This window comes from Oncorhynchus gorbuscha, linkage group LG08, assembly GCF_021184085.1.
Source record: "Oncorhynchus gorbuscha isolate QuinsamMale2020 ecotype Even-year linkage group LG08, OgorEven_v1.0, whole genome shotgun sequence".
In the NCBI taxonomy this organism is placed as follows: Eukaryota; Metazoa; Chordata; class Actinopteri; order Salmoniformes; family Salmonidae; genus Oncorhynchus; species Oncorhynchus gorbuscha.
Window position 1 is genome coordinate 78,843,500 of NC_060180.1, and position 23,283 is coordinate 78,866,782.

A 23,283-nucleotide genomic window follows, 5' to 3' on the forward strand; every position below is an offset into this window, starting at 1 on the left:
ATCAACAGGGCTGTAGTGGAGCAGGTTGAGAGCTTCAAGTTCCTTGGTGTCCACATCAACAACAAACAATCATGGTACAAACACACCAAGACAGTCGTGAAGAGGACAATACTAAATCTATTCCCCCTCAGGAGACTGAACATATTTGGCATGGGTCCTCAGATCCTCAAAAGGTTCTACAGCTGCACCATCGAAAGCATCCAGACTGGTTGCATCATATGGCAACTGCTCGGCCTCTGACCGGAAGGCACTACAGAGGGTAGTGCGTACAGCCCAGTACATCACTGGGGCCAAGCTTCCTGTCATCCAGGACCTCTATACCAGGCGGTGTCAGAGGAAGGCCCTAAAAATTGTCAAAGACTCCAGCCACCCTGGTCATAAACTGTTCTCTCTGCTACTGCACGGCAAGCGGTATTGGAGCGCCAAGTACTATTTTTCAACATTGTTGAAATAGTCAAGATGTCAAAAATATGAAATAACACATATGGAATCATGTGGTAACCAAAAAAGTGTTAAACAAATCACAATATATTTTATATTTGAGATCCTTTGCCTTGATGACTGCTTTGCAAACTCTTTGGCATTTTCCCAACCACCTTCATGAGGGAGTCACCTGCTTAAAATGTTTGAGCCAATCATTTGTGTTGTGACAAGGTAGGGGTGGTATACAGTAGATAGCCCTATTTGGTAAAAGACCAAGTCCATATTATGGCAAGAACATCTCAAATAAGCACAGGGAAACAACAATCCATCATTATTTTAAGACATGAAGGTCAGTCAATACGGAAAATGTCATGAACTTTGAAAGTTTCTTCAAGTGCAGTCGCAACAACCATCAAGCGCTATGATGAAACTGGCTCTCATGAGGACCGCCACAGGAAAGGAAGACCCAGAATTACCTCTGCTGCAGAGGATAAGTTTATTAGAGATACCAGCCTCAGAAATTACAGCCCAAATAAATGCTTCACAGAGTTCAAGTAACAGACACATCTCAACATCAACTTTTCAGAGGAGACTGTGTGAATCAGGCCTTCATGGTTGAATTTCTGCAAAGAAACCACTACTAAAGGACACACATAGAAGAAGAGACTTGCTTGGGGCAGAGAAACACAAGCAATGGACATTAGACCGGTGGAAATCTGTCCTTTGGTCTGATGATTTTTGGATCCCACCGCCTTGTCTTTGTGAGAAGCAGAGTTGGTGAACGGATGATCTCCGCATGTGTGGTTCCTACTGTGAAGCATGGAGGAGGAGGTGTTATGGTGCTTTGTTGGTTACACTGTCTGTGATTTATTTAGAAATCAAGGCACACTTAACCAGCATGGCTACCACATAATTCTGCAGTGATATGCCATCCCATCTGGTTTGCGCTTAGTGAGACTATCATTTGTTTTTCAACAGGACAATGACCCAACACCCCTCCAGGCTGTGTAAGGGCCATTTGACCAAAAAGGAGAGTGATGGAATGCTGCATCAGATGACGTGGCCTTCACAATCATCCAACCTCAACCCAATTGAGATGGTTTGGGATGAGTTTGACCGCAGAGTGAAGGAAAAGCAGCCAACAAGTGCTCAGTATATGTGGGAACTCCTTCAAGATGGTTGAAAAATCATGCCAAGAGTGGCTACTTTGAAGAATCTATTTTATATCTAAATATATTTCATATATTTTGATTTGTTTAACATTTTTTTTGGTTACTACATGATTCCATATGTGTCATTCCATGGTTGTGATGTCTTCACTATTATTCTACAATGTAGAAAATAGTTAAAAAATAAAGAAAAAAATTGAATGAGTAGTTGTGTCTACACTTTTGACTGGTACTGTATATATTTATACTGCGGAATCCGACATTGCTCGTCCTAATATTTATATATTTCTTAATTCCATTATTTTTCTTTAAGATTTGTGTGTTTTGTTGTGAATTGTTAGATATTACTGCACTGTTGGAGCTAGGAACACAGACATTTAGCTATAACATCTGCTAAACATGTGTATGCGACAAATAACATTTGATTTGACCTGACGAAGAATAACACTCAGACTTTAACATATGAGGAAACTCACAGACACAGACTCACACACACTCAGACTTACAGTGTGATGACTGATAGCTCTGACATCCTGCAGGAATGTTGTACAGCCTGAGTGGGCTCACTGAAGCATTTCTGAGCACAGCTGCTACAAGACAGACAGACAGACAGACAGACAGACAGACAGACAGACAGACAGACAGACAGACAGACAGACAGACAGACAGACAGACAGACAGACAGACAGACAGACAGACAGACAGACAGACAGACAGACAGACAGACAGACAGACAGACAGACAGACAGACAGACACCAGTAAAACACACACAAGTCTTAACTATACAGCACATCAGACAGTCTCATTAAACACCTCTTCTTATAAAAGACTAGACCGCGGCTAATATAAACAGACCACATTATGTCGATGAGCTAAAGATTCCAGCAGCCTTCATAGACATGTGGCTATAGAGGTGGAGCTAAGACCAGGTATTTACAGGTAGATACTGGACAGAGGTGGGGCTAAGACCAGGTACTTACAGGTAGATACTGGACAGAGGTGGGGCTAAGACCAGGTACTTACAGGTAGATACTGGACAGAGGTAGGGCTAAGACCAGGTACTTACAGGTAGATACTGGACAGAGGTGGGGCTAAGACCAGGTACTTACAGGTAGATACTGGACATAGAGGTAGGGCTAAGACCAGGTACTTACAGGTAGATACTGGACATAGAGGTGGGGCTAAGACCAGGTACTTACAGGTAGATACTGGACATAGAGGTGGGGCTAAGACCAGGTACTTACAGGTAGATACTGGACATAGAGGTAGAGCTAAGACCAGGTACTTACAGGTAGATACTGGACATAGAGGTGGGGCTAAGACCAGGTACTTACAGGTAGATACTGGACTCATTCCCTCTGATGTCAGGCGACTGCAGCTTCTGGACCAGAATGACTATGATCCCAACAAACAGGACAAAGTTGATCTAGAGAAGCACATAGCAAGGATGATTATCGTTATTACATTACTGTTATCATCATTACTTTTCAAGTTTTAACTCAAGAATACACAGCAAAACTCAATCTACAAAAATGCAGTAGATCTAAGACCGTTCAGACGAAGTTGTATGAATGTGGGGAGGAAATATAATAGATTCTCAATTTTATTTGACCTTTATTTAAGTCAGTTAAGAACAAATTCTTATTTAGAATGACGGCCTACCAAAAGGCAGAAGGCCTCCTGTGGGGACGGGGGCTGGGATTAAAAATACAAAAATAAATATAAATATAGGACAACACACATGACAAGAGAGACACCACAACACTACATAGAGAGAGACCTAAGACACCACAACACTACATAGAGAGAGACGTAAGACACCACAACACTACATAGAGAGAGACACCACAACACTACATAGAGAGAGACGTAAGACACCACAACACTACATAGAGAGAGACACCACAACACTACATAGAGAGAGACGTAAGACACCACAACACTACATAGAGAGAGACGTAAAACACCACAACACTACATAGAGAGAGACACCACAACACTACATAGAGAGAGACGTAAGACACCACAACACTACATAGAGAGAGACCTAAGACACCACAACACTACATAAAGAGAGACACCACAACACTACATAGAGAGAGACCTAAGACACCACAACACTACATAGAGAGAGACCTAAGACACCACAACACTACACAAAGAGAGACACCACAACACTACACAAAGAGAGACACCACAACACTACATAAAGAGAGACACCACAACACTACACAAAGAGAGACACCACAACACTACATAAAGAGAGACCTAAGACACCACAACACTACATAGAGAGAGACGTAAGACACCACAATACTACACAAAGAGAGACACCACAACACTACATAGAGAGAGACCTAAGACACCACAACACTACATAGAGAGAGACCTAAGACACCACAACACTACATAGAGAGAGACGTAAGACACCACAACACTACACAAAGAGAGACACCACAACACTACATAGAGAGAGACCTAAGACAACACAACACTACACAAAGAGAGACACCACAACACTACACAAAGAGAGACACCACAACACTACATAGAGAGAGACCTAAGACACCACAACACTACATAGAGAGAGACCTAAGACACCACAACACTACATAGAGAGAGACGTAAGACACCACAACACTACACAAAGAGAGACACCACAACACTACATAGAGAGAGACCTAAGACAACACAACACTACATAAAGAGAGACCTAAGACAACATAACACTACATAAAGAGAGACCTAAGACAACATAACACTACATAGAGACCTAAGACAACATAACACTACATAAAGAGAGACCTAAGACAACATAACACTACATAAGGAGAGACCTAAGACAACATAACACTACATAGAGAGAGACCTAAGACAACACAACACTACATAAAGAGAGACCTAAGACAACACAACACTACATAAAGAGAGACCTAAGACAACATAACACTACATAGAGAGAGACCTAAGACAACACAACACTACATAAAGAGAGACCTAAGACAACATAACACTACATAAAGAGAGACCTAAGACAACATAACACTACATAAAGAGAGACCTAAGACAACATAACACTACATAAAGAGAGACCTAAGACAACACAACACTACATAAAGAGAGACCTAAGACAACAACATAGCATGGTAGCAATACATGACAACGCAGCATGGCAGCAACACATGACAACGCAGCATGGTAGCAACACATGACAACACAGCATGGCAGCAATACATGACAACACAGCATGGCAGCAATACATGACAACACAGCATGGTAGCAGCACATGACAACACAGCATGGTAGCAACACATGACAACACAGCATGGTAGCAGCACATGACAACACAGCATGGCAGCAACACATGACAACACAGCATGGTAGCAACACATGACAACACAGCATGGTAGCAACACATGACAACACAGCATGGTAGCAATACATGACAACACAGCATGGTAGCAACACATGACAACACAGCATGGCAGCAATACATGACAACACAGCATGGCAGCAACACATGACAACACAGCATGGTAGCAGCACATGACAACACAGCATGGCAGCAACACATGACAACACAGCATGGTAGCAACACATGACAACACAGCATGGTAGCAACACATGACAACACAGCATGGTAGCAATACATGACAACACAGCATGGCAGCAACACATGACAACGCAGCATGGCAGCAACACATGACAACGCAGCATGGTAGCAACACAGCATGGCAGCAACACATGACAACACAGCATGGCAGCAATACATGACAACACAGCATGGCAGCAACACATGACAACACAGCATGGTAGCAGCACATGACAACACAGCATGGTAGCAACACATGACAACACAGCATGGTAGCAGCACAGCATGGCAGCAACACAGCATGGTAGCAACACATGACAACACAGCATGGTAGCAACACATGACAACACGGCATGGTAGCAACACAGCATGGTAGCAACACATGACAACACAGCATGGTAGCAACACAGCATGGCAGCAATACTTGACAACACAACATGGCAGCAACACAACATGACAACACAGCATGGTAGCAGCACAACATGGTAGCAACACAGCATGGTAGCAACACATGACAACACAGCATGGTAGCAGCACAGCATGGTAGCAACACATGACAACACAGCATGGTAGCAACACATGACAACACAGCATGGTAGCAGCACAGCATGGCAGCAACACATGACAACACAGCATTGCAGCAACAACATGACAACACGGCATGGCAGCAACACATGACAACACAGCATGGTAGCAGCACAGCATGGCAGCAACACAGCATGGTAGCAACACAGCATGGCAGCAACACAGCATGGTAGCAACACAGCATGGCATTGTGGTGCCAGGACAACAACCTCTCCCTCAATGTGAGCAAAACAAAGGAGCTGATTGTGGACTACAGGAAAAGGTGGGCCGAAATTTTTTTTAACCTTTATTTAAGTAGGCAAGTCAGTTAAGAAAAATTCTTATTTACAATGACGGCCTACCCCGGCCAAACCCAGACGACGCTTATGCCAATTGTGCGCCGCCCTATGGGACTCCCAATCACAGCCGGTTGTGATACAGCCTGGATCCAGCACTGAGATGCATATAGACCGCTGCGCCACTCGGGAGCCCCGAAGAACTTGAATCTCTTGATCCGATCCACCACAGCCTCCTCAATGTGGATGGGGGCATGGCTCGGCCCTCCGTTTGCTGTAGTCCACAATCAGCTCCTTAGTCTTGGTTACATTGAGGGAGAGGTTGTTATCCTGGCACCACACGCCCAGATCTCTGACCTCCTCCCTATAGGCTCTCATCGTCGTTGGTTATCAGGTCTACCACCGTTATATTTAATTTAATTTGACCTTTATTTAACTAGAAAAGTCAGTTAAGACCAAATTCTTATTTTCAATGACGGCCTAGGAACAGTGGGTTAACTGCCTATTCAGGGGCAGAACGACAGATTTGTACCTTGTCAGCTCAGGGGATAACCTTCCGGTTACTAGTCCAACGCTCTAACCACTAGGCTGCCCTGTTGGTTACTAGTCCAACACTCTAACCACTAGGCTGCCCTGTTGGTTACTAGTCCAACGCTCTAACCACTAGGCTACCCTGTTGGTTACTAGTCCAACGCTCTAACCACTAGGCTACCCTGGTGGTTACGGTTTGAAGTAACCTTCTGGTTACTAGTCCAACGCTCTAACCACTAGGCTACCCTGTTGGTTACTAGTCCAACACACTAACCACTAGGCTACCCTGCTGGTTACAGTTTGAAGTAACCTTCCGGTTACTAGTCCAACGCTCTAACCACTAGGCTACCCTGTTGGTTACTAGTCCAACGCTCTAACCACTAGGCTACCCTGTTGGTTACGGTTTGAAGTAACCTTCCGGTTACTAGTCCAACGCTCTAACCACTAGGCTACCCTGTTGGTTACTAGTCCAACGCTCTAACCACTAGGCTACCCTGCTGGTTACGGTTTGAAGTAACCTTCCGGTTACTAGTCCAACGCTCTAACCACTAGGCTACCCTGTTGGTTACGGTTTGAAGTAACTTTCCGGTTACTAGTCCAACGCTCTAACCACTAGGCTACCCTGTTGGTTACTAGTCCAACGCTCTAACCACTAGGCTACCCTGCTGGTTACGGTTTGAAGTAACCTTCCGGTTACTAGTCCAACGCTCTAACCACTAGGCTACCCTGTTGGTTACTAGTCCAACACTCTAACCACTAGGCTACCCTGTTGGTTACTAGTCCAACGCTCTAACCACTAGGCTACCCTGTTGGTTACTAGTCCAATGCTCTAACCACTAGGCTACCCTGTTGGTTACGGTTTGAAGTAACTTTCCGGTTACTTGTCCAACGCTCTAACCACTAGGCTACCCTGTTGGTTACTAGTCCAACGCTCTAACCACTAGGCTACCCTGCTGGTTACGGTTTGAAGTAACCTTCCGGTTACTAGTCCAACGCTCTAACCACTAGGCTACCCCGTTGGTTACTAGTCCAACACTCTAACCACTAGGCTACCCTGTTGGTTACTAGTCCAACGCTCTAACCACTAGGCTACCCTGTTGGTTACTAGTCCAACGCTCTAACCACTAGGCTACCCTGGTGGTTACGGTTTGAAGTAACCTTCCGGTTACTAGTCCAACGCTCTAACCACTAGGCTACCCTGCTGCCCCATATAATAGCTCAGGCTCTCATCGTCATTGGTTATCAGGTCCACCACAGTTATATAATAGCTCTCTAAGGTTTAAGAGGAAGAACTAAATCTTGTGCATTCTACTATTGCTACTTTCAAGAGGAAGTTGAAAGCCTGACTGAGTTCCTTAAACTCAGCGCCCCCCCCCCCCCCCCCGCCCCCGCCGACCCTTTGACCCACAGTTTGAGAACCACTGATCTAGGGAATAGGGTTCCATTTGGGTCAGCCGTGATAAAGCCTGACTGAGTTCCTCAGCGTCCCGTCCCGTCCCGTCCCCCCAGCTGACCCTTTGACCCACAGTTTGAGAACCACTGAACTAGGGATTAGGGTTCCATTTGGGTCAGCCGTGATAAAGCCTGACTGAGTTCCTCAGCGCCCCCCCCCCCCCCGACCCTTTGACCCACAGTTTGAGAACCACTGAACTAGGGATTAGGGTTCCATTTGGGTCAGCCGTGATAAAGCCTGACTGAGTTCCTCAGCGTCCCGTCCCCCCCCGCCGACCCTTTGACCCACAGTTTGAGAACCACTGAAATAGGGAATAGGGTTCCATTTGGGTCAGCCGTGATAAAGCCTGTTCCACCCACCATGATGGAGACAACTGTAGGTCCCTTGATCACCCACCAGAGGGCAGTGGTGTTGTTGGTATCCCAGCAACTACAGGGTACAGGACAAGAGACACAGCAGGGGGTGAGAGTGATATTGTCCCAAAAGGCAACCTATGCCCTTTATAGTGCGTATGACCAGGGCCCATAGGGGATAGGGCACTATATAGGGAATAGGGCACTATATAGGGAATAGGGCTCCGTTTGGGACACAAATATTATTATACATATTATAAGGTTCTAAACGATGACATCACATCAGCGATAATAAATAAATATATTAGGCTGTGGTTTGATATAGCCTTCACCTGGTACAGGTTATTAAAGGAATTACATTAAAAGGCCTTCACCTGGTACAGGAAGTACATCAAAAAACCTTCACCTGGTACAGGCTAAAGGAATTACATTAAAATACCTGGTACAGGAAGTACATTAAAAAACCTGGTACAGGAAGTACATCAAAATACCTTCACCTGGTACAGGCTAAAGTAAGTACATTAAAATACCTTCACCTGGTACAGGCTAAAGGAAGTACATTAAAATACCTTCACCTGGTACAGGCTAAAGGAAGTACATTAAAAGGCCTTCACCTGGTACAGGGAGTACATTAAAAAACCTTCAACTGGTACAGGCTAAAGGAAGTACATTAAAATACCTTCACCTGGTACAGGCTAAAGGAATTACATTAAAAGGCCTTCACCTGGTACAGGAAGTACATTAAAAAACCTTCACCTGGTACAGGCTAAAGGAAGTACATTAAAATACCTTCACCTGGTACAGGCTAAAGGAATTACATTAAAAGGCCTTCACCTGGTACAGGAAGTACATTAAAAAACCTTCACCTGGTACAGGCTAAAGGAAGTACATTAAAATACCTTCACCTGGTACAGGCTAAATGAAGTACATTAAAATACCTTCAAAAGGCCATTAAAATACCTTCACCTGGTACAGGCTAAAGTACATTAAAAATCTTCACCTGGTACAGGCTAAAGGAAGTATTAAAATACACCTGGTAAAAATTAAAATACCTTCACCTGGTACAGGCTAAAGGAAGTACATTAAAATATCTTCACCTGGTAAAGGCTAAAGGAAGTACATTAAAATACCTTCACCTGGTAAAGGCTAAAGGAAGTACATTAAAATACCTTCACCTGGTACAGGCTAAATGAAGTACATTAAAATACCTTCACCTGGTAAAGGCTAAAGGAAGTACATTAAAATACCTTCACCTGGTACAGGCTAAAGGAAGTACATTAAAATATCTTCACCTGGTACAGGCTAAAGGAAGCACATTAAAAAGCTTGGAAGCAGCATATGTCATGTGCAGACTTTTTTTATTCAAAAGTTCACAAGTTTGTTATTGAGGTATAAACAGATAGTGAATGTGCAGTTCCTAGGTCTGTTGTAAACATCATGAGTCAAACCTTGGTTTGGACGTACCTTGTGTCATCAAAGTGAAGCCTCAGAGCAGCCCAGACAGTTACACAAATGGTGGGAGTACCTAAACACACAGACAGAGAGAACAGATGAGGAATCTGATCTGAATCCTGAAGACAGAGAGAACAGATGAGGAATCTGATCTGAATACTGAACACATTGATAAGACATAGAAGAGCAAAGTGTTCAACCAGTAGATAAGGGCTGTGACATTGGGTTCAACCATTAGATAAGAGCTGTGACATTGGGTTCAACCAGTAGATGAGGACTGTGACATTGGGTTCAACCAGTAGATGAGGACTGTGACATTGGGTTCAACCAGTAGATGAGGGCTGTGACATTGGGTTCAACCAGTAGATAAGGGCTGTGACATTGGGTTCAACCAGTAGATAAGGGCCGTGACATTGGGTTCAACCAGTAGATAAGGGCTGTGACATTGGGTTCAACCAGTAGATAAGGGCTGTGACATTGGGTTCAACCAGTAGATGAGGGCTGTGACATTGGGTTCAACCAGTAGATAAGGGCTGTGACATTGGGTTCAACCAGTAGATAAGGGCTGTGACATTGGGTTCAACCAGTAGATAAGGGCTGTGACATTGGGTTCAACCAGTAGATAAGGGCTGTGACATTGGGTTCAACCAGTAGATAAGGGCTGTGACATTGGGTTCAACCAGTAGATAAGGGCTGTGACATTGGGTTCAACCAGTAGATGAGGACAACGACATTGGGTTCAACCAGTAGATAAGGACTGTGACATTGGGTTCAACCAGTAGATAAGGGCTGTGACATTGGGTTCAACCAGTAGATAAGGGCTGTGACATTGGGTTCAACCAGTAGATAAGGGCTGTGACATTGGGTTCAACCAGTAGATAAGGGCTGTGACATTGGGTTCAACCAGTAGATAAGGGCTGTGACATTGGGTTCAACCAGTAGATAAGGGCTGTGACATTGGGTTCAACCAGTAGATAAGGGCTGTGACATTGGGTTCAACCAGTAGATAAGGGCTGTGACATTGGGTTCAACCAGTAGATAAGGGCTGTGACATTGGGTTCAACCAGTAGATAAGAGCTGTGACATTGGGTTCAACCAGTAGATAAGGGCTGTGACATTGGGTTCAACCAGTAGATAAGGGCTGTGACATTGGGTTCAACCAGTAGATAAGGGCCGTGACATTGGGTTCAACCAGTAGATAAGGGCCGTGACATTGGGTTCAACCAGCAGATAAGAGCTGTGACATTGGATTCAACCAGTAGATAAGAGCTGTGACATTGGGTTCAACCAGTAGATAAGGGCTGTGACATTGGGTTCAACCAGTAGATAAGGGCTGTGACATTGGTTTTAACCAGAAGATGAGGACAACGACATTGGGTTCAACCAGCAGATACCACACCCCAAGGGTGAGGGCCCTCGGAGTGTGGTGTCGGGAAAATAACCTCACACTCAACGTCAACAAAACAAAGGAGATGATTGTGGACTTCAGAAAACAGCAGAGGGAACACCCCGCTATCCACATCGATGGAACTGTAGTGGAGAGGGTAGTAAGTTTTAAGTTCCTCGGCGTACACATCACAGACAAACTGAATTGGTCCACTCACACAGACAGCATCGTGAAGAAGGCGCTGCAGCGCCTCTTCAACCTCAGGAGGCTGAAGAAACTTGGCTTGTCACCAAAAGCACTCACAAACTTTTACAGATGCACAATCGAGAGCATCCTTTCGGGCTGTATCACCGCCTGGTACGGCAACTGCTCCGCCCACAACCGTAAGGCTTTCCAGAGGGTAGTGAGGTCTGCACAACGCATCACCGGGGGCAAACTACCTGCCCTCCAGGACACCTACACCACCCGATGTCACAGGAAGGTCATAAAGATCATCAAGGACAACAACCACCCAAGCCACTGCCTGTTCACCCCGCTATCATCCAGAAGGCGAGGTCAGTACAGGTGCATCAAAGCTGGGACCGAGCAACTGAAAAACAGCTTCTATCTCAAGGCCATCAGACTGTTAAACAGCCACCACTAACATTGAGAGGATGCTGCCAACATACTGACTCAACTCCAGCCACTTTAATAATGGGAAAATGTACAGTATGTAAAAAATGTATCACTAGCCACTTTAAACAATGCCACTTTACATAATGTTTACATACCCTACATTACTATTCTCATATGTATATACTGTACTCGATACCATCTACTGTATCTTGCCTATGCTGCTCTGTACCATCACTCATTCATATATCTTTATGTACATATTCTTCATCCCTTTACACTTGTGTGTATAAGGTAGTAGTTGTGGAATTGTTAGTTAGATTACTCGTTGGTTATTACTGCATTGTCGGAACTAGAAGCACAAGCATTTCGCTACACTCGCATTAACATCTGCTAACCATGTGTATGTGACAAATAACATTTGATTTGATTTGATTTGATTTGATAAGGGCCGTGACATTGTAAAAAAGACATTTGAGTAATTTAGCAGACACTGTTATCGAGAGCGACTTACAGGAGCAATTAGGGTTAAGTGCCTTGCTCAAGAGCACATCGACAGATTGATCAAACAGTCGGGTCGGGAATTCAAACCAGCGACCTTTTTGGTTGTAGGCCCAACACTCTTAACCGCTAGGCTGCCTGCCACCCTGTAATATAATAATGGACCAGGAACAAAGCCAACCAGGAACCAAAAGCTGTAACAGCCAATATTCAGAAAAAAGTAGCTGTGGGCTAGCAAGATCAAACCCACCATGAGCAGTTTATTCTACTCACCCCAGCCTACCACGGTGTACCAGTAGAAGTACCGCCTCTCTGGGAAGAAGGTTTGGACAAGCAGGGTGAAGAGGTACAGGCCTTCGATGAACAGCCAGAAGTAGTTGGACATCACACAGTAGTGGAATAATACCATGACTGCTTTACACTCCACCTAGTGGACACATACAGTATAACAGCATGACTGCTTTACACTCCACCTAGTGGACACATACAGTATAACAGCATGACTGCTTGACCCTCCACCTAGTGGATACATACAGAGTGTGTGTGTGTGTGTGTGTGTGTGTGTGTGTGTGTGTGTGTGTGTGTGTGTGTGTGTGTGTGTGTGTGTGTGTGTGTGTGTGTGTGTGTGTGTGTGTGTGTGTGTGTGTGTGTGTGTGTGTGTGTGTGTGTGTGTGTGTGTGTGTGTGACTCACAGTGTGTCTGAAGCAGTGGTTTTCTTCCTCCTGGGTGTACAGAACCCCGTCCTTGATGAACACAGAGATAGCTCTCAGCATGAAGGAGACGAACAGGTTCATATGGATATAGTTCCTGGTACAGTGGAGCTTCCTTGGGGAGAGGAAGGAGGAGAGAGATTGAAGAAGTGGTTAAAAACTCGGCACCTATGATTCAAATGAGAGCCAGGCTGAGCTGAGATCCAGTACCTTTTCGTTACTTGAATTATCTAATAAAAAATGGTTGTCCACAGCTCATTTTCCACAGCAAGCAACAGCAAAATCAGACAACCCCACAATAGAACATTTCACCCATTCAATTGTTCAGCTGTTACAATCGAATGGCTAGAGGCACACAGGGAGAGATATATGCAGATATATCCTGTCCTGTAGACTATTCCTACAATCATATATCCTGTCATGTAGACTATTCCTACAACATTCATATATCCTGTAGACTATTCCTACAACATTCATGTCATGTAGACTATTCCTACAACATCCATATATCCTGTCATGTACACTATTCCTACAACATTCCACAGTCCACAGACGATGCAATCTCAACCACACTGCACACTGCCCTAACCCACCTGGACAAGAGGAATACCTATGTGAGAATGCTGTTCATCGACTACAGCTCGGCATTCAACACCATAGTACCCTCCAAGCTCGTCATCAAGCTCGAGACCCTGGGTCTCGACCCCGCCCTGTGCAACTGGGTACTGGACTTCCTGACGGGCCGCCCCCAGGTGGTGAGGGTAGGCAACAACATCTCCTCCCCGCTGATCCTCAACACGGGGGCCCCACAAGGGTGCGTTCTGAGCCCTCTCCTGTACTCCCTGTTCACCCACGACTGCGTGGCCACGCACGCCTCCAACTCAATCATCAAGTTTGCGGACGACACAACAGTGGTAGGCTTGATTACCAACAACGACGAGACGGCCTACAGGGAGGAGGTGAGGGCCCTCGGAGTGTGGTGTCAGGAAAATAACCTCACACTCAACGTCAACAAAACTAAGGAGATGATTGTGGACTTCAGGAAACAGCAGAGGGAACACCCCCTATCCACATCGATGGAACAGTAGTGGAGAGGGTAGCTAGTTTTAAGTTCCTCGGCATACACATCACAGACAAACTGAATTGGTCCACTCACACTGACAGCGTCGTGAAGAAGGCGCAGCAGCGCCTATTCAACCTCAGGAGGCTGAAGAAATTCGGCTTGTCACCAAAAGCACTCACAAACTTCTACAGATGCACAATCGAGAGCATCCTGGCGGGCTGTATCACCGCCTGGTACGGCAACTGCTCCGCCCTCAACCGTAAGGCTCTCCAGAGGGTAGTGAGGACTGCACAACGCATCACCGGGGGCAAACTACCTGCCCTCCAGGACACCTACACCACCCGTTGTTACAGGAAGGCCATAAAGATCATCAAGGACATCAACCACCCGAACCACTGCCTGTTCACCCCGCTATCATCCAGAAGGCGAGGTCAGTACAGGTGCATCAAAGCTGGGACCGAGAGACTGAAAAACAGCTTCTATCTCAAGGCCATCAGACTGTTAAACAGCCACCACTAACACTGAGTGGCTGCTGCCAACACACTGTCATTGACACTGACCCAACTCCAGCCATTTTAATAATGGGAATTGATGGGAAATGATGTAAATATATCACTAGCCACTTTAAACAATGCTACCTTATATAATGTTACTTACCCTACATTATTCATCTCATATGCATATGTATATACTGTACTCTACATCATCGACTGCATCCTTATGTAACACATGTATCACTAGCCACTTTAACTATGCCACTTTGTTTACTTTGTCTACACACTCATCTCATATGTATATACTGTACTCGATACCATCTACTGTATGCTGCTCTGTACCATCACTCATTCATATATCCTTATGTACATGTTCCTTATCCCCTTACACTGTGTATAAGACAGTAGTTTTGGAATTGTTAGTTAGATTACTTGTTGGTTATCACTGCATTGTCGGAACTAGAAGCACAAGCATTTCGCTACACTCGCATTAACATCTGCTAACCATGTGTATGTGACAAATAAAATTTGATTTGATTTGATTTGATTTTCATATGTCCTGTCATGTAGACTATTCCTACAACATTCATATATCCTGTCATGTAGACTATTCCTACAACATTCATGTCATGTAGACTATTCCTACAACATTCATGTCATCCAATTTGTAAGTCGCTCTGGATAAGACTATGCTAAATGACTTAAATGTAAATGTAAATGTAATGTACACTATTCCTACAACATTCATATATCCTGTCATGTAGACTATTCCTACAACATTCATGTCATGTAAACTATTCCTACAACATTCATATATCCTGTAGACTATTCCTACAACATTCATGTCATGTAGACTATTCCTACAACATTCATATGTCCTGTAGACTATTCCTACAACATTCATATATCCTGTAGACTATTCCTACAACATTCATATATCCTGTCATGTAGACTAGACCTGTTGGGTCCATACTAACATTACATACAGAACCATTTGGGTCCATACTAACATTACATACAGAACCAGTTGGGTCCAAACTAACATTACATACAGAACCATGTTCTCAGAACGTGATTTTCATGTTCTCAGAACGTGGTTTTCATGTTCTCAGAACGTGGTTTTCAGTTCTCAGGTGGTTTTTATGTTTTCATGTTTTCATGTTCTCAGAATGTGGTTTTCATGTTCTCAGAACGTGGTTTTCATGTTCTCAGAACGTGGTTTTATGTTCTCAGAACGTTTTTATTTTTATGTTCTCAGAACGTGGTTTTTATGTTCTCAGAACGTGGTTTTCATGTTCTCAGAACGTGATTTTCATGTTCTCAGAACGTGGTTTTCATGTTCTCAGAACGTGGTTTTCATGTTCTCAGAACATGGTTTTTATGTTCTTAGAACGTGGTTTTCATGTTCTCAGAACGTGGTTTTCATTTTCTCAGAATGTGGTTTTCATGTTCTCAGAACGTGGTTTTCATGTTTTCAGAACGTGGTTTTCATGTTCTCAGAATGTGGTTTTCATGTTCTCAGAATGTGATTTTCATGTTCTCAGAACGTGGTTTTCATGTTCTCAGAACGTGGTTTTCATGTTCTCAGAATTTTGTTTTCATGTTCTCAGAACGTGGTTTTCATGTTCTCAGAATGTGGTTTTCATGTTCTCAGAAGATGGTTTTCATGTTTTCAGAAGGTGGTTTTTATGTTTTCATGTTCTCAGAATGTGGTTTTCATGTTCTCAGAACGTGTTTTCATGTTCTCAGAATGTGGTTTTCATGTTCTCAGAATGTGGTTTTCATGTTTTCAGAACGTGGTTTTCATGTTTTCAGAACGTGGTTTTTATGTTTTCATGTTCTCAGAACGTGGTTTTCATGTTCTCAGAACGTGGTTTTCATGTTTTCAGAACGTGGTTTTCATGTTTTCAGAACGTGGTTTTTATGTTTTCATGTTCTCAGAATGTGGTTTTCATGTTCTCAGAACGTGGTTTTCATGTTTTCAGAACGTGGTTTTTATGTTTTCATGTTCTCAGAATGTGGTTTTCATGTTCTCAGAACGTGGTTTTCATGTTCTCAGAACGTGGTTTTCATGTTCTCAGAATGTGGTTTTCATGTTCTCAGAATGTGGTTTTCATGTTCTTAGAATGTGGTCTTCATGTTCTCAGAATGTGGTTTTCATGTTCTCAGAACGTGATTTTCATGTTCTCAGAACGTGGTTTTCATGTTCTCAGAACGTGGTTTTCATGTTCTCAGAACGTGGTTTTCATGTTCTCAGAATTTGGTTTTCATGTTCTCAGAACGTGGTTTTCATGTTCTCAGAATGTGGTTTTCATGTTCTCAGAAGATGGTTTTCATGTTTTCAGAAGGTGGTTTTTATGTTTTCATGTTCTCAGAATGTGGTTTTCATGTTCTCAGAACGTGTTTTCATGTTCTCAGAACGTGGTTTTCATGTTCTCAGAATGTGGTTTTCATGTTCTCAGAACATGGTTTTCATGTTTTCAGAAGGTGGTTTTTATGTTTTCATGTTCTCAGAATGTGGTTTTCATGTTCTCAGAATGGTTTTCATGTTCTCAGAACGTGGTTTTCATGTTTTCAGAACGTGGTTTTTATGTTTTCATGTTCTCAGAATGTGGTTTTCATGTTCTCAGAACGTGGTTTTCATGTTTTCAGAACGTGGTTTTTATGTTTTCATGTTCTCAGAATGTGGTTTTCATGTTCTCAGAACGTGGTTTTCATGTTCTCAGAACGTGGTTTTCATGTTCTCAGAATGTGGTTTTCATGTTCTCAGAACGTGGTTTTCATGTTCTCAGAACGTGGTTTTCATGTTCTCAGAATGTGGTTTTCATGTTCTCAGAATGTGGTTTTTTTCATGTTCTTAGAATGTGGTCTTCATGTTCTCAGAATGTGGTTTTCATGTTCTCAGAACGTGATTTTCATGTTCTCAGAACGTGGTTTTCATGTTCTCAGAACGTGATTTTCATGTTCTCAGAACGTGATTTTCATGTTCTCAGAACGTGGTTTTCATGTTCTCAGAACGTGGTTTTCATGTTCTCAGAACGTGGTTTTCATGTTCTCAGAACGTGGTTTTCATGTTCTCAGAATGTGTTTTTCATGTTTTCAGAAGTTGGTTTTTATGTTTTCATGTTCTCAGAATGTGGTTTTCATGTTCTCAGAACGTGTTTTCATGTTCTCAGAATGTGGTTTTCATGTTCTCAGAACGTGGTTTTCATGTTCTCAGAATGTGGTTTTCATGTTCTCAGAACGTGGTTTTCATGTTCTCAGAACGTGTTTTCATGTTCTCAGAATGTGGTTTTCATGTTCTCAGAACGTGGTTTTCATGTTCTCAGAACGTGTTTTCATGTTCTCAGAATGTGGTTTTCATGTTCTCAGAATGTGGTTTTCATGTTTTCAGAACGTGGTTTTTATGTTTTCATGTTCTCAGAATGTGGTTTTCATGTTCTCAGAACGTGGTTTTCATGTTTTCAGAACGTGGTTTTTATGTTTTCATGTTCTCAGAATGTGGTTTTCATGTTCTCAGAACGTGTTTTCATGTTCTCAGAATGTGGTTTTCATGTTCTCAGAATGTGGTTTTCATGTTCTCAGAATGTGGTTTTCATGTTCTCAGAACGTGTTTTCATGTTCTCAGAACGTGGTTTTCATGTTATCAGAATGTGGTTTTCATGTTCTCAGAACATGGTTTTCATGTTTTCAGAAGGTGTTTTTTATGTTTTCATGTTCTCAGAACGTGGTTTTCATGTTCTCAGAACGTGGTTTTCATGTTCTCAGAACGTGGTTTTCATGTTCTCAGAACGTGGTTTTCATGTTTTCAGAACGTGTTTTTTTTCTCTTCATGTTCTCAGAATGTGGTTTTCATGTTCTCAGAATGTGGTTTTCATGTTTTCAGAACGTGTTTTTTTTCTTCATGTTCTCAGAATGTGGTTTTCATGTTCTCAGAATGTGGTTTTCATGTTCTCAGAATGGGGTTTTCATGTTCTCAGAATGTGGTTTTCATGTTCTCAGAATGTGGTTTTCATGTTCTCAGAACGTGGTTTTCATGTTCTCAGAACGTGATTTTCATGTTCTCAGAACGTGGTTTTCATGTTCTCAGAAAGTGGTTTTCATGTTCTCAGAATGTGGTTTTCATGTTCTCAGAACGTGATTTTCATGTTCTCAGAACGTGGTTTTCATGTTCTCAGAAAGTGGTTTTCATGTTCTCAGAATGTGGTTTTCATGTTCTCAGAAAGTGGTTTTCATGTTCTCAGAATGTGGTTTTCATGTTCTCAGAACGTGATTTTCATGTTCTCAGAACGTGGTTTTCATGTTCTCAGAAAGTGGTTTTCATGTTCTCAGAATGTGGTTTTCATGTTCTCAGAATGTGGTTTTCATGTTCTTAGAACGTGGTTTTCATGTTCTCAGAATGTGATTTTCATGTTCTCAGAACGTGGTTTTCATGTTCTCAGAAAGTGGTTTTCATGTTCTCAGAACATGGTTTTCATAAGTTGGTTTTTATGTTTTCATGTTCTCAGAATGTGGTTTTCATGTTCTCAGAACGTGTTTTCATGTTCTCAGAATGTGGTTTTCATGTTCTCAGAACGTGGTTTTCATGTTCTCAGAATGTGGTTTTCATGTTCTCAGAACATGGTTTTCATGTTCTCAGAACATGGTTTTCATGTTCTCCGAATGTGGTTTTTATGTTCTTAGAACGTGGTTTTCATGTTCTCAGAACGTGGTTTTCATGTTTTCAGAACGTGGTTTTTATGTTTTCATGTTCTCAGAACGTGGTTTTCATGTTCTCAGAATGTGGTTTTCATGTTCTCAGAACGTGGTTTTCATGTTCTCAGAATGTGTTTTCATGTTCTCAGAACGTGGTTTTCATGTTCTCAGAATGTGGTTTTCATGTTCTCAGAATGTGGTTTTCATGTTCTCAGACTGTGGTTTTCATGTTCTTAGAATGTGGTTTTCATGTTCTGAGAACGTGGTTTTCATGTTCTCAGAATGTGGTTTTCATGTTCTCAGAATGTGGTTTTCATGTTCTCAGAATGTGGTTTTCATGTTCTCAGAACGTGGTTTTCATGTTCTCAGAATGTGGTTTTCATGTTCTCAGAATGTGGTTTTCATGTTCTGAGAACGTGGTTTTCATGTTCTTAGAATGTGGTTTTCATGTTCTCAGAACGTGATTTTCATGTTCTCAGAATGTGGTTTTCATGTTCTCAGAATGTGGTTTTCATGTTCTCAGAACATGAGATATTCATTACACATCACTTTATTATTCCTCAGCCAATCAAGGCCCTGATTGGTGAACTACTGCTCCTGTCATAGCTCTTTGTCTGTTGTCAAGGATACTCACACACACAGTGCATTTAACATAGTGTTTTCAACTTACATATTTGACATACATTGTGCATGTTCATTTATACAAGGCCGTGACATTGGGATTTGAACTCACAACCTCTTGGTTCATGGCATTCACATCTTCCTGCTACGCCTCCATCTTCCTGCTACGCCTCCATGTTTGTCAATTCATCTGACTATTCTCTCATCATTGATTTGCTGAACGTATGTTTTTGAGCAGTGTATATGTGTATATATATAAAACAGTGCATTGGGAAAGTATTCAGACCCCTTGACTTTTTCCACATTTTGTTACGTTACAGCCTTATTCTGTAATGATGTCAGTGATCACTGTTGCTTTTTTAGAAATACAACAATGACCAAAGCCAAACCCGTTATATTTTTGAAGACATTTTAGACCGTTTGATTAACAGGCGTTCTTACATGATCTGTACCATAATATTGACAAAGTTTTCGATTTCTCAGATGTTGACACTGACCGGGACTATTTGTATATGACATTTGTGTTGATGTGTGATAAGCCCCTGTGAGGAAATGTAGAATCAGTGGAAGGGAATCCCTGGTTTTCAGATAACTTGGCAGAATTAATTAGAAAGAGAGATATCTCTTGGGCTCAAACTAGACATACAAATGCTCCTGTTGACTGGGCCTCCTTCAGAGCGCTAAGAAACAAATACACAGGATTGATCAGGAAGTCCAAATCAGATGACTATTTAAATGCAGTCACAGAACCTAAACAACCCTACCAAGCCAATCAAATCAGATGACTATTTAAATGCAGTCACAGAACCTAAACAACCCTACCCAGCCAATCAAATCAGATGACTATTTAAATGCAGTCCACAGAGAACCTAAACAACCCTACCCTCCAATCAAATCAGATGACTATTTAAATGCAGTCACAGAGAACCTCCACAACCCTACCCAGCCAATCAAATCAGATGACTATTTAAATGCAGTCCATCAGAGAACCTAAACAACACTACCAAGTTCTGGAAGCCAATCAAATCAGATGACTATTTAAATGCTGTCCACAGAGAACCTAAACAACACTACCAAGTTCTGAAGCCAATCAAATCAGATGACTATTTAAATGCTGTCCACAGAGAACCTAAACAACACTACCAAGTTCTGGAAGCCAATCAAATCAGATGACTATTTAAATGCAGTCCACAGAGAACCTAAACAACACTTTGTTCTGGAAGCCAATCAAATCAGATGACTATTTAAATGCTGTCCAGAGAACCTAAACAACACTGACCAAGTTCTGGAAGCCAATCAAATCAGATGACTATTTAAATGCTGTCCACAGAGAACCTAAACAACACTACCAAGCCAATCAAATCAGATGACTATTTAAATGCTGTCACAGAACCTAAACAACACTACCAAGTTCTGGAAGCCAATCAAATCAGATGACTATTTAAATGCAGTCACAGAACCTAAACAACCCTACCAAGCCAATCAAATCAGATGACTATTTAAATGCAGTCCACAGAGAACCTAAACAATACTACCAAGTCAATCAAATCAGATGACTATTTAAATGCTGTCACAGAGAACCTAAACAACCCTACCCAGCCAATCAAATCAGATGACTATTTAAATGCAGTCCACAGAGAACCTAAACAACCCTACCCAGCCAATCAAATCAGATGACTATTTAAATGCTGTCACAGAAACCTAAACAACCCTACCAAGCCAATCAAATCAGATGACTATTTAAATGCAGTCCACAGAGAACCTAAACAACACTACCAAGTTCTGGAAGCCAATCAAATCAGATGACTATTTAAATGCTGTCACAGAGAACCTAAACAACCCTACCCAGTTCTGGAAGCCAATCAAATCAGTGTCAGGTTCTAATGTCTCCTCTGGCCTTCCTGACCATTTAATGATGGATTCTAATGAAGTGAAGGATAAAGCAGATATTGTCGGGGTTTTTAACAAGCACTTCATATCTGCTGGTTCTGTTGTTGATAATGGTGGGGCCCAGGCCTCTAATGTAAGCTCTGTTACAGTCAACTATGATTTGGCCCTTATGTCAACCATTTTAACTTTGAGCCTGTTTCTTATACTGAGGTCTATAAAGCACTAAAAGCAATAGACACTAAAAGGTCTGCAGGTCCAGACAACCTGGACCCCCTACCTCTTAAAGACAGCAGCTGGTATTATTACTGAACCTGTGGCTCACATTTTCAACTTGATTCTCTTGACCAATCTATACCCACCATTTGGAAATCAGCTTATGTCCTCCCACTGCTAAAGGGTGGAGATCCCTCAGATGCTAATAACTATCATCCTATCTCCAAACGTCCTATCCTGACCAAGGTCTATGAACCCCTGGTGAACTCCCTATCCTGGCCAAAGTCTATGAATCCCCAGTGAACTCTCTATCCTGGACATAGTCTATGAACCCTTGGTGAACTCTGTATCCTGGCCAAAGTCTATGAATCCCTGGTGAACTCCCTATCCTGGCCAAGGTCTATGAATCCCTAGTGAACTCCCTATCCTGGCCAAAGTCTATGAATCCCTAGTGAACTCCCTATCCTGGCCAAAGTCTATGAATCCCTAGTGAACTCCCTATCCTGGCCAAAGTCTATGAATCCCTAGTGAACTCCCTATCCTGGCCAAAGTCTATGAACCCCTGGTGAACTCTGTATCCTGGACATAGTCTATGAACCCCTGGTGAACTCTCTATCCTGGCCAAAGTCTATGAATCCCTAGTGAACTCCCTATCCTGGCCAAGGTCTATGAACCCCTGGTGAACTCCCTATCCTGGCCAAAGTCTATGAATCCCCAGTGAACTCCCTATCCTGGCCAAGGTCTATGAATCCCCAGTGAACTCCCTATCCTGGCCAAAGTCTATGAATCCCTAGTGAACTCCCAATCCTGGCCAAAGTCTTCATTGAATCCCATAGTGAACTCCATCCTGGCCAACGTCTATGAATCCCCAGTGAACTCCATCCTGGCCAACGTGGCAAATGAATCCCCAGTGAACTCCTATCCTGGCCAAGGTCTATGAACCCCTGGTGAACTCCCTATCCTGGCAAAGGTCTATGAATCCCCAGTTGAACTCCCTATCCTGGCCAAGGTCTAGAATCCCCAGTGAACTCCCTATCCTGGTCTCAAAGGGACAGTAAATCCCTAGTGAACTCCCTTCCTGGCCAGAACTCTATGAATCCCTAGTGAACTCCCAATCCTGGCCAAAGTCTATGAACCCCTGAGTGAACTCTGTATCCTGGACATAGTCTATGAACCCCTTGAACTTTATCCTGGCCAAAGTCTTGAATCCCTAATGAACTTTCCTGGCCAATGGTCTATGAACCCCTGTTCCATCTATCCTGG

At 42.8% G+C, this 23,283-nt stretch overlaps 1 protein-coding gene across 2 annotated transcripts in view; it reads right to left on the minus strand.

Moving 5' to 3' along the window:
* The window catches only part of LOC124041060 (pituitary adenylate cyclase-activating polypeptide type I receptor-like), a 116,914-nt gene that overhangs the window by 14,802 nt on the left and 78,829 nt on the right, over positions 1-23,283 (minus strand). Inside the window, exons 6-11 of one of the 2 annotated variants that reach the window (XM_046358226.1) lie at positions 13,027-13,159; positions 12,608-12,761; positions 9,847-9,907; positions 8,389-8,458; positions 2,928-3,019; positions 2,099-2,182 (exon numbers count right to left, since the gene is read on the minus strand). In XM_046358226.1, coding sequence (XP_046214182.1) covers positions 2,099-2,182; positions 2,928-3,019; positions 8,389-8,458; positions 9,847-9,907; positions 12,608-12,761; positions 13,027-13,159 — 594 coding nt within the window. The remainder of the gene's footprint in view (positions 1-2,098; positions 2,183-2,927; positions 3,020-8,388; positions 8,459-9,846; positions 9,908-12,607; positions 12,762-13,026; positions 13,160-23,283) is intronic. The other variant, XM_046358227.1, reaches the window with a different exon arrangement.